At 36.4% G+C, this 12,283-nt stretch overlaps 1 protein-coding gene across 1 annotated transcript in view; it reads right to left on the bottom strand.

The window, feature by feature from the left end:
* Nucleotides 1-9,622: 9,622 nt before the first annotated feature.
* LOC114462061 (collagen alpha-1(XI) chain-like) overlaps nt 9,623-12,283 on the bottom strand; it is a 69,843-nt gene continuing 67,182 nt past the window's right edge. The window contains 2 exon segments of the mRNA XM_028444667.1: nt 9,623-10,363; nt 10,439-10,672. Of these exon segments, the coding sequence (XP_028300468.1) occupies nt 10,217-10,363; nt 10,439-10,672 (381 nt within the window). The 3' untranslated portion in view covers nt 9,623-10,216.

The raw sequence follows: 12,283 nt of genomic DNA, 5'->3' as shown, positions 1-12,283 counted from the left end.
TTCCCCCCACAAGGACCATATTCCTTCCTATTAACCAGTCAAATGCATATTTGTGGTGTTTTTGTGTTTTCACTAAATGTTCAGCTGTAAATGAAAAGCTTCCATGATTACTGCTTTGAGTGGTGAAGCATAATATTTGACGGCTGTGTAATTTTCCATCCCTGGACTGGTTACACATAATTCTAGAGTTTCTCACACTGACAGTAATGCTGCCAAGCTTGGCAGGTTTGTGAGCAGTGAGGCTCTTTCCATCATGGGAACGACTGTGAATCGGACTGTCCCCAGTGCTCGTCCATCATGACACTGCACTAATAATCTCATCAGTGAAAACTGGAAACAGCCATGAAGTGAGACAGAGCAGGAATATCATATAGAGACATAGTATACAATCCTTCAGCCTTTTGCTTAAGTGAAGCTGTTAGGATTGTTTTATTGTCACTTCTTGGTACGTCGATATAAATTGAGTTATTGTTACATCCTGTCTGACCATATTTCATGGGTTTCCTTTACTTTTATGATCCAAGCATTATAGCTTGAGCTATAAAGGGAATCTTGAGCAAACTTACTGACAATGTTTGAGGCTTTTTGAGTGAATTACGGATTATTTTTTTAGCTCAGAAAATAGAGGCTAACTTATAAAGAGTCTTGGTGAAAACAAGAAATGCTTCTGTTTTGACAGAAGAAGGTTAATATTTATAATCAGGTCCATGTGATCTTTAATGCAAGGCAAGGCGCTTTTCATACACAAGGCCATTCAATATCCTTTACATGATTAAAATGTGCAACACTAACAGTTAAAAATCAATAACAACATTAAAATCAGCAGTAAAAACACTTCAAATCAGCAGTAATTTGATTTTTAAATCAAAGTTAAAGGCACTCTTTTTCTCTACTGTGTATAATTGAGAGGGAGATTGTTGGTCATGTTGTTGATGTAATGAGTTTGCTGATGATTTTAAAAGTTTTTACTGCTGATTTTAATGTTCTCGTTGATTTTTCAGCTGTTGAATGTTGTCTGTTGCACTTTTAATCATGTAAAGCACATTGAGTTGCCTTGTGTATGAAATGCGCAACACAAATACATTTGCCTTGCCTTAAATCAACAATAATATGATTAAAAATCTCCCTCTCAATCATACGCAGTAGAGAAAAAGAGTGCCTTTAACTTGGATTTAAAAATGTTCACATTGGATGCTGACTTCCAGTTCTTTGCAGCATAACAACTAAAAGCAGCATCACTATGTATACTGTGAGCTCTGGGCTCCACTATCTGACCTGTGTCCATAGATCTGAGAGACCTGCTGGGTTCATACCTGACTAACATCTCACTGATGTATTCTGGACCAACCCCATTCACAGATTTATACACCAGCAGCAGAACTTTAAAGTATATCCTGAGGCTGACTGGGAGAAAGTGGAAATAATTTAAATGTAATAAAGTAACATAAACATCACTTCTCTGCAAACTAGCTGCAAAAGATGTGTTTTATGCTGTGTTTCACACAAGAAGCAATCATAGGTCGACAACTAACCAACACTAAATATTTGATGGGGCTTTTGTTCTCATGAGCTGAAACATGCTGATTCTCCTTTCCTTCTCTACACTAGTGTGTGAGATACAAAAGACACAAAAAATACCCTTCAGCAAATACGCTAAGCTAACATGAATATTTCAATCAGCAGCACTTAGGGGGAACACAGACATCAGGAGAAGGACGGCTGTGACAGAGTCAACATGACAACTGTGCTGCAAAAAACACCTTCAGGGCTTTTATGGTCACTGACTCGAATGGAGCGATCGCTGCCTTTTCAGGAAAAACACTGTTTTAAAAAGAAAAAAGAAAGTGGAGGCAAACTGATAGAGACAAATATCAGAATAAAGTAACATTTTGACAAAATGAGTTACTTTTGGCTAATATTAGAACGAGGGAAAATATGATGTTCATTTATCAGAATAAGAGTTAACATTTAGCTCTTTAAAGTCTACAAAATAAAATCACAAAACAGGGTTTCCAAGTTTGATGTATAAAGAAACAAAAACAAAAAAGATAGTATTGTACATAATATATATGTATGTATAATTTTAGACATTCAAAAATTCAGGGTTTTCTACAGATGTTTTTAAAATGTGCAGTATATATATATATATATATATATATATATATATATATATATATATATATATATATATATATAATACACACTTTTGCAGAGTCCAAATCAAAAGTAAGTGCTCTGCAATTGCAAGTTGTGTGTTTAGGTCTGTTTCTAGTTGAAGATCCTTTGTTCCTTTACATACAGGATGTACTGTATCCGTTCCTTTATTCATTCCTGATAGAAGGCTTTTGAACATGTCCCCTGAGAATTCTAATGTGTGAGTTAACTTTCACAGTGTGAAAGAAAGATAATAATAATGCAAGAGACAAGAGTAAAAAGTTTGACATCCATTTTTTTGTCAGTACTTTGAGGTCCAACAGAAACTTACAAAGACTAGAAGATTCATCTGGCAACACAAAATCTGTTCTTTCATTCATAAAACATGTTTTTTTTTTTTACATTGACTTTTATTCTGTAACATCTAATTTTAGAGTCACAGTTGGTGTTTGGTACCCAGTGTTTTCTTACCTTAGATGAACTGAAGGTGAACAGCATCAGCAGCAGCCAAAGGGCATCACATGAACCCATCCCAGTCCTAGTGCTTCCTGCAGGTCTCCACTGTCTTCTTGACCCAAGCTTGACCTGAATCATTGGTAGGAAATTGCTTTTGGTGGAGCTGAGGGCCGTACAGCTCGGTTGCCCTGAGATAGGATGGCCACTGATGGATGCTGGGATGAGTCAATCCCCTCCGGCTGGTGAATAGAAGGCTGTCGTGGGTTGACTGCAGGCTGTGAATGGAAACAGACCTGTCTAAGAAAAGGTTGGAGAGGAGACAGAAGGAGGAGTTGGAGAAAAACGTCTTCATTTGTTACATCATCACATGGAGTGGAGAATAAATGGAATTATCTAATAGGTGTGAGTGAGAGGCCGGTTGCATGAGCTCCTACCAATGGTTTTGACCAAATAATGCTTTGATGCACAATGTAGGACTGCTCCATGGTTTTTTTGGTTAACATCCTGCTACAGATTCCAAACATCTCATGTTTAAACTTAAAAAGTAAGAGATAAATGGAATTTAATTTATTTTCCACATATATGAAATAATAATAATTGTCAAAATGTGCAATTCTTTTTAAAATAAAATAAAACCAACAAATTCAACTCAAAATAAAATAATTCTCTAATTATAGATACATTTATGAACTGAGAAAAGTATTCCATGTTGTTTTGGTGCATTACATTACATCTGATTGCAACTGTCTGTTGATCATTTTAAAACAAAAAAAAATTATATAAGTATTTAATTACAAGTAAAATTACAGATTTAGAAATATACTCAAAAAAGTAAAAGTAACCATGAAAGCAACTCAATTACAGTAACGTGAGTTCATGTAATCCGTTACTTTCACCTCTGCTGACATCACCTTTTTCCTTCAATGGATGGTTTGTGTAAAGTCACCAAAATATTTAAATGATTGTTCATTACTTTTTTTCTTTTTTTTGACTGACTTTTGAAAAGAGTGAATAAAGAAAAGAGTAAACTGATAATATTGTCAGAGCACACACACCAAATGTGTTGGGATTTAATCTCACAGCATGACAAATAATCTTTAACCAATTATTCTAATCGCTGTCACTTCAAAAACATAAATAAATGACCTTTTCAAAAGATATGAATTGGGCCTGTGACGCGTGTAGCCTATGAACTGGCAACTTTCTGGATTTCACTAAAACAGACAAAGCATCAATTATTTCATTGTGTTAAATGAAGCTCAAATCACTGTCGCTCTAGGTTTAGATCAACAATCTGTGACGGACTACATGTCGGATCATCCATATTTCATACATGAAGATTAGTGGCTAAATGTTCCTGCTAAGCTTCCTCTCATTAATGTTTCACTGTTTGTTTGAAGTGCTTCACTTAAGATGTGGGTCAGAATTAGGAGTTTGGCAATATCTCAATACGGCAATATATCGTGATATTTTTTCGCACAACCGATTATTGATATGCTCGTGCTAAGTATAGATTTAAAAAATAATAATAATAATAATATAGATTTTTTCACTAAAATGTGCAGGTAAGTCTTCACATAAATTTTGTCACTGTTTGTTGAAGTATTGCACTATAATGGTGTCACTGGTATTTATTGTTTACAGAAAGCACTATTGGAGATACTTTCTCGTTTACATTGGTATGTTGACACTTATTTACAGAAATGTTGCACTAAAATAGTGTCACTGTTCATAGGACACTTTTTCAATTTATTTTCTTTCAGAGATATAAAATAAAATTTTAATTTTTTCACTTAATATTGTTTTTCTTGTTATGTCATAGATTATTGTAGATTGATTTCTGATCAATTTATCGATAATCGCAGTATCGTCATATTGTGAGACAATCGTTATCATGAGATAATCGTTATCATGAGATAATCGTTATCATGAGATAATCGTTATTGTGAGCTTTGTATCGCGTATCGTGAGGTACCCAGAGGTTCCCACCCTAGTCAGAACGGAGACTGGAGGGGTTAAAAATGAGGGAGAAATTAGAGATGATGATCTCATTATATTATTTTATTATATAGTATTATTATTATATTTAAAACAGGTGTTCTCGAACTTTTTGGAGTGAGGGAAGGTTTTTCAAGGACCTCCTCCAGTGTTCATTTTGACAGATTAAATCATAGTCTTTTGACTTAGTTTTAAGTCCAAAGTTTGTCATCAGGACTATTTCAGTTTTAGTCTAGCATATATATATACAGTATATATATATATACAGTATATATATATATATATATATATATATATATATATATATATATATATATATATATATATACTCAGATATACACAGATATTGAAGCTACAGCTCAAGGGATCTTCGCACCCCAGTTTGAGCACCACTGATTTAGAAGGTGGATGATGAAAGAGACAATATTAATGTAAGTATGTTGCTAATAAATGAAAATAAAACTACTTATACTAAAAAACACAATTTCTCAGGGAATTGTGAAACTATCACTAATTTTTTGTTTTTCATAATTTTCTTGGAATGTATTTCAATTGTACGTTATTTATTTAATGCTATCCACAATGATGTTCAAATGCTTGTATTTTTTTCAGGATGACACTGGTATTATTTAATTTCTGAATCTGAAATGGAACATTGTATTCTGCGTAAGGCTTACAGTTAGGGAAATAACTTACAGTTGGAATACATCAGTTTGAAATTTGTCCCATGCAGCACAAAAACATTTAGAAATCACGTTGACACGCACAAAACATATAGATTAATATACGTGACAGTGTCACAACCCCCAGTGAAACTAGACTGTATCATAAAAGGAGTATAATACTAGCACTGGTTCCCTTCTGCTTTATTCTACTGCATATGAAGTACAGCATATTCATGGTATTGGTTCATCAACACGTTAAACCTTCCTCAGAGATGTGTTGGCTGAGCATCGATCATGTGAATATTGTGTTTCTCAACACAACAAATGTGAGATATTGGTGTGAAATCTTGTGACTGCAGAGGCCGTTTAGATGGTCTGAGCTTTGTGACTCAGCTGTTTTTCGCTGAATGTGAGTCATCAACAGATGGAGGCTGGAGCGGTTAAACAGGGCATGATTGATTGATTCACCATCACATCATCACCTGCAGCCAGAAACATCAACCTCACACAAAGCAGCTTAAACACATGCTTTGCTCTGATTTTATCCAAATGCTGACATTTCCATCTAAATTTATGAGATATCATGCTTCCAGTCTACAAATGTCCAAATTCCAACCTAACATTGGCCACGTTTACATGGGAGATTTAATTCCTCTATAAAAGCAGAATAAAAGTAAATTCCTCTTTAGCCTAACCTTAATTTAATTCCAAATTAAACTTAAATCCAAATTAAGTGACTGGTTTATTCCAATTTTAATTCCGAATTAGATAATTCCTCTTTCTTGTAAACTATTAACTTGCTTTAACCGCTTTAAGTTCATTCGAGTTGTTCTGCGCTTGTGCGACTTGCGGCAACATAATCCAAGATGGCGGCGGCCAGGACTCCAGCCGAGACTAATTGATGAGAGCCTTAAAAGACATAGATATAATGAAAAGAGTGGATGGACGGAAGCATAAACATGCTGACTTTCACACGTACTACATTCACAGGCTGTAATACACCTTTTTACGGTGACATCATCATTCGGGACTTTTGCCTTAGCAACGCCCTCCCCCATTGTAAGAGGGTTTATATTTGCCTGACAACCGTTATTTTCACTATTTACCATGGACAACGCAGAGGTTTTACTCAATGTTGTATGAATATTTCAGCAGATTAGAAAGGCCAAGCACCAATATGAAGGGAAGTTACATCTGGTTGGTTTGGAATCATGTCTATACGAAACACCTCAAGGTTCATGGAAAAACAACCTGACAACATGGCCAGATCTCCAATGGCCTGCTATTTACGAGTAGCTCATTAACAACCCTGGCGTTTACACAATGGAGAAGATGAAGACTTATAAAAGCTTGTATGCATATATTTTCTTTAAGGTAGGCTTATGTATGTGTTTTTGTTTCTATATAGGCCTGTGTCAGCATGATAAATGGCTCGTTACGCGATGTGGCTATGCTAGGCTAGCGCCGCTAATAATATAATAATAATCAGTGATGTGCCGTGACCACTAGGGTTGGGTAGGCACGTTGCAATTCGAGACCACCAATGACAATTTCATATGTTTCTGCTGGCAAGAGTTAATTCAATTCAAATCAACTTTATTTGTATAAAGCAATTTACAACAAAGTCATCTCAATGCGCTTATCAAAATATAAAATTCATAATAAGAAAGAAAAAACCCAACAAGATCCACATGAACAAACATTTAGCCACCTAACAAAATCAATATCGTAAAACACAATTAAAGAAACATAAACAATTTTTTAATATAGCCTCCATACAAATCATATCTCATGACACGGCAGCATATCCGTTGTTTGTGTTGGAAACACAGAAACACGGAGAAAATGAAACAACAACTCAGAACAGCCTCAGTGAGGCTCATTCACAAAGCCAATCCTTCATTTTGTACCATTCACTGTGAAAAGTATGAAACATTTTCTGATCTTTCCTTTCCTGAGGTCTGGTAGCTCAGATGTTGGTCTCCCATCTTTTAAAAGCTGTCATTTTTCCTCGAAAAAAAGGTTCTCTATCGTCTCTAGCGCTGTAATCCTGCCTGTCGTGTTATCTGCCCACTCGCTTGAGCGAGAGAGAACGTAGCAGCAGCGGTCACATGAGATCAATTCACTAATGCACTGTGAACGTACGTAAATGGTTTTCATCTTGGGGAACTGACTGCGCATGCGCAAACACATAAAAACACGTAATAGGATCGGAGGCAGAGCAGCCATGTGCTTTTAGGAGGGGGTGTGGCCTCCTCCTGCTATACAGCGGAGTGAGACGGCAGCCGTTCCAGGAAATAGCACTGTTTAGTAATTTGGGCTATGAAACGCACAAAATGCTGACAGTTTCAAACTTATATGTACTGTAGGCTATTGGAAAAATAAATAATTTATAATTATATTATAATTAAAACAAATAATAAAAATATCAATTCACCCTTGGGTAGGCACTGCCTACCTTGCCTACCCTGACTGCACATCACTGATAATAATAATAATAATACAGCCTAAATTAAAACATAAATGGGTATATCAAGCACATTTATTTAATATACTTACAGTTCATATACAAGTCAACACATTGCATATTTACTGTTAATTTCACGTCGCTTGTCTTCAAGTTAGACATAATAGCCATAAACATTTCAGTCATTACTGAATAAATTACATTCTACATTTAAATGTAGGATAATTCATAATCAATGTCATAAAATCAGTCAGGAAGAAATTAGATCCCCAAAATACACAACCTACCATTAACGAACTGTCTACTGCAAACATGCGACCACTTTGATTTTGGGCTCCATGTAGTTCCAACTACGTTTGTTCACCTCAGTTCTTGGATCCATAATTTCCGTTTCTGGTCTTTTTCTGTCGGTATTCTGTAAAAGGATATATTTTCCTTCAGCCAGGCGTGATTATGACAGTCAAATACTACGCAGGATTTGGGCATTATACCCATTAGACTGCAAAATCTCCACCGTGATATCAGCGGTAAACAATGATTGTCAGGCAAACGTTTACCACTCTTTAATTGGCAGCGCACGTTGCTAAGTCAAGTGCTGACGTCACGCGAAAAGGTGTATATCACTAGTTTATCATTTTACCAGTTGTTAGAGCTACTATTTTTACCAGGGAGATAATATTTATTACTAGTGGTGATTGTTTTCTGGGCTTTTTACAGGTGATTAGTTCCTGTCTCCCTTCCACTCGTTATTGTTGAGCTGCTGCTTCAAAACTACAATCAAAATAAAGGTGAAAACAGTTCTCAGGTGTGGTCTTCTGTGTTATAGCCGACAATAAAAGGTTTGTGGTGTGTTTTTCCTGATAGACGTGATACAATACATTCTCCCCCTGTCCAATCAGAGCCTTCCCAACCCCCAGACCTAAAACAGAATTAAATAAAGCCGAATAAACCGGTTTTCCATGTAAACCTCAATTTGGGAATTACTATTTCCATGTAAACACAAAGCAGAACGCTTTAATTTCGAATGATTTAAATCGGAATAACTCATTCTGATTTAAAAAACATCATGTAACCGTGCCCATTGGTTGCATTTGTACCTTTGTTGGATGAGCTGGAATTTAAGATACTAATACCTTTGAATCATCTTAATCCTGTGAATGTTAGCTGCTAACTGTCTTTTTTCAGTTTATGTCACAACAACAAATAAACCAAATTTTTATTCTGAAGTAATCTTGGACAACAGCTGAAAGTTGTATGCACAGCAGGTCATTATGTATTTAGTCTTTGTTTGGTATGTTTATCCTTTTTTATAGAAAAACACATGCAGTTTATTTCTTTTTTCCCCCAATTTGATTCTTTGAACAGCAGCAGGTCACATTGATCTTTCTCAGTGGTGGACACAGTAAATAAAAACTGATCTCTTGTAAACTAACAAGTTACACTTAAAAAAAGGAAAGTACTTTTATGGCATCTACAGTATTTGTGAGGATACTCATATCTCAAGTGATACAGTATCACCCTAATCTTTAAAACAAAAGCTGTAAACTACAAACTAACACAAGTCATAACATTATGATTAAAAAGCCATGACGCTGTGTGTTCACACTAACATTTTCCTGCCTGGCTTTTTAGATTCCACTCAGTTGGGGAAGATTAAAAAAACAGCAGCTGTTGAAGGTAGAAATGAAGAAAATGACATTACAACCACAGATAATCCAAGAAATGCACATGAGTTCAAAATGAAATGTTAGTTTTGCAATGTATTTAAGTAAAAGTAAAAGTCAAACTACAGCACTGCCCACCTCCTGTGTTCACTAATGCAATAAGACACAAAATACCATCGTGTTAAATTAAATGTACATCATGTACTTTATTCGGGGTATTCCCCGTCACAAATATGTCTACACAGACTTTGAGGAAATCACGCACCACAGTTTGGTTTGTTATGTAGAAAAAAAAAGAAAAAAACATGGATTCACAATATAAAAAAATGCACTGCCCCTATTCCCATTTACAAAGTACTCCGTCAGGAGCGACAAAATAGCACCGCGATGAAATACACTCTTAATATACATCACATAACAGATAATTAGAACAACACAATTACAGAAACATATAACACAACAAATTGAGGTTTGATACTGTGGAACAACATGGTGGATGAAGAGTCACTAATCATAATATTTGTGTTGTGTGATAACAGACGGGTGAGTATTGAGTGCATAAATCAGTACTTACTTTAGCACCACTAAGAAAAAAATAAACAACAAGGATATCACTGTTATTCAAAGCATCTGCCACAGCCACAGCATGAGAGCATGTGGTGAGAAACAATAGTTTTCATGAATACTGTTAGAGCTACAATGACTCATAAATATCTGCTTTGGTCTGTTTTTCCCTGCATGTAAAAAGTGTCCATGGCTCGTTTTCTGTTCAAACGCTCTCGTAGATACAGTAGCACCTCTCTCTGACCTGCTCAACCATTGAAACACACTGGGCCAACTTGGAAACCAAATTTCTGGTTCCCGTTACCAAAATCGGACACCGCCACGTCGATGATTGGAAGCGTGGTGGCCAGTGGAGCGTCAAATTCCAACATTGTCCTTTCTTGTCCTGAGCGAGTCTGAAATAGAGGGAAACACATTTTAACAAAAGCTCTAATGGCAGGTTCAGGGTTAGGTCTGTGCTTTTCCCTCACCTGACACCCGTCGTACAGCGCACTGATGTAATGTGTGTTCTCTTGTGTTAGCTCTTCCCCGTTGCTCCCTCTGAAGTGTAGCGAGTGTTCATAGCTGTAAGAGGCGGTGTGCAGCCAAGCGGCAGAGTTGAGGCAGTGGTAGGTGAACGTTTGTTTGGCAGTAGCGCTCAGCAACTTCAGGAAGTTCAACTGAACAACATGGATTGGGACGCTGTCCACACTGGAGTAGGAAAACTGTGGAAGGCATCAGAAAAACACACACAATTACAACAACACTCTGATGTAGTATTCATTCTTCTGTTTCTCATGTAAATCATCAAAGTGACAAGAGTAAAGCGGTCCAACATGTGTGATACGGAGAACATTTTATATCACGATATCGGAAGATTTATATCCTGATAATGATAAAGTGCCCAATATTTTTTCTTCTTTAAAATTAGATGAAATGAATGGAAAATTGCTATTCATTACATACTTTGATTGTTTTTACACATTATGACGTTTTGGTGATGTAGTATATAATATAAGTGTTTTATTTGGAAAATAACTGTATATTTCGTTGCGGAATACGTGCATAATTTCCTGTTTAGCTTAATTTTCTCTGCGCTGATTGATGCGTCGTGCTCCACTGTCCGCCAAGAATAGAAGCCCTACGTATATCTGGCGGAGGGCACCGGACTGTCGGAGCTGAAAAGGAGCAGACACGCATCCCAGTGGACCCGGTGGAAATTAACACAGACTAAAGTGGAAACCTATCAGCTCTGGTGACGTAATGCGACGGAGCCGCATCCAGTGGAAATTGGGGTTATACTGTTGTATGTGAAAATGCCACCAGGAGGCGCAAAAACCAACAATAATGGCCACTGTAATCATTTTAAACTGTACCTGTAGTGAATTTTACTCCATCAAAGATCGTGTATGATATTAGAGGTTTCACTAGGTTATATTCTTTAAAAGTCCTTCTAGAGCAGCAGGAGATACATTAACACTTCTATTTGTGAGACATGTCTGCAGCTATTTTGCTTGGAAATCATATTGGCTGTAGTGACACAGTTTGTAACCAGACTAATTGATGATTCCGTTCGCTACGGGGGAACCAATATGGCCAAAAAAAGCAGCGTTTTACCTCCACATACCACAGTATCCATTTTCTGCATCTTTGTTGAGCTAAACTAGACACTTAATGCTCATGTCTGAGCACGGCCCGGCCGTTGTTAAATGATGTAGAATTAGGCAGTAGCTGATTGTGGCTACACAAGAAGAACCTAATTCAGTCACGTCCACCTGAACCAGCTCGCTCCTCTAATGGGGCTGTAAACTAGTATCAGGAAGAGGACACAAAAGCCAGGTTTAGGAGTGAATGAGCAGAGAGACACCAAATACTTCCAGTATATCAGCTCTGTTCTAGTTCAGTAACCCATAGAGTGGATCACTGATCCTTTTCAGTGAGCCAAGAAAGTTTTCCCTGGGCAAAATAAATCCCTTGAAATGTTTTTTGAACTTTTTATTTAGGAGATTTCTTCATGCAGTGCATTACTGTCTCTCAATTTTGTGTAAATAACAGTTTGGCTTTTTTACATGAATCATATGAATTATGTAATATTCTTATATATACTGTATGTTTATAAACTAATTCATGAAGGAGTTATGAGGAACTTTCCAAGGTAGATAAACAAAGAATCTTGATGGACGATGGATTGTGTTTTTCTAACAATTTCAATAAGTGGTATTGTTTTAAAAAGGCTGAGGTCATAGATTTACTTTGTACAGTATGTTGTCTACCTCACGTGTTCATTGTGTTTTGTGTATCTTTTACTTTGATTGGCGTTAGATCTTGGTAAACCC

The sequence above is a fragment of the Gouania willdenowi genome, chromosome 1 (genome assembly GCF_900634775.1).
Source record: "Gouania willdenowi chromosome 1, fGouWil2.1, whole genome shotgun sequence".
In the NCBI taxonomy this organism is placed as follows: Eukaryota; Metazoa; Chordata; class Actinopteri; order Blenniiformes; family Gobiesocidae; genus Gouania; species Gouania willdenowi.
This window is presented reverse-complemented; position numbering and strand designations above follow the sequence as displayed.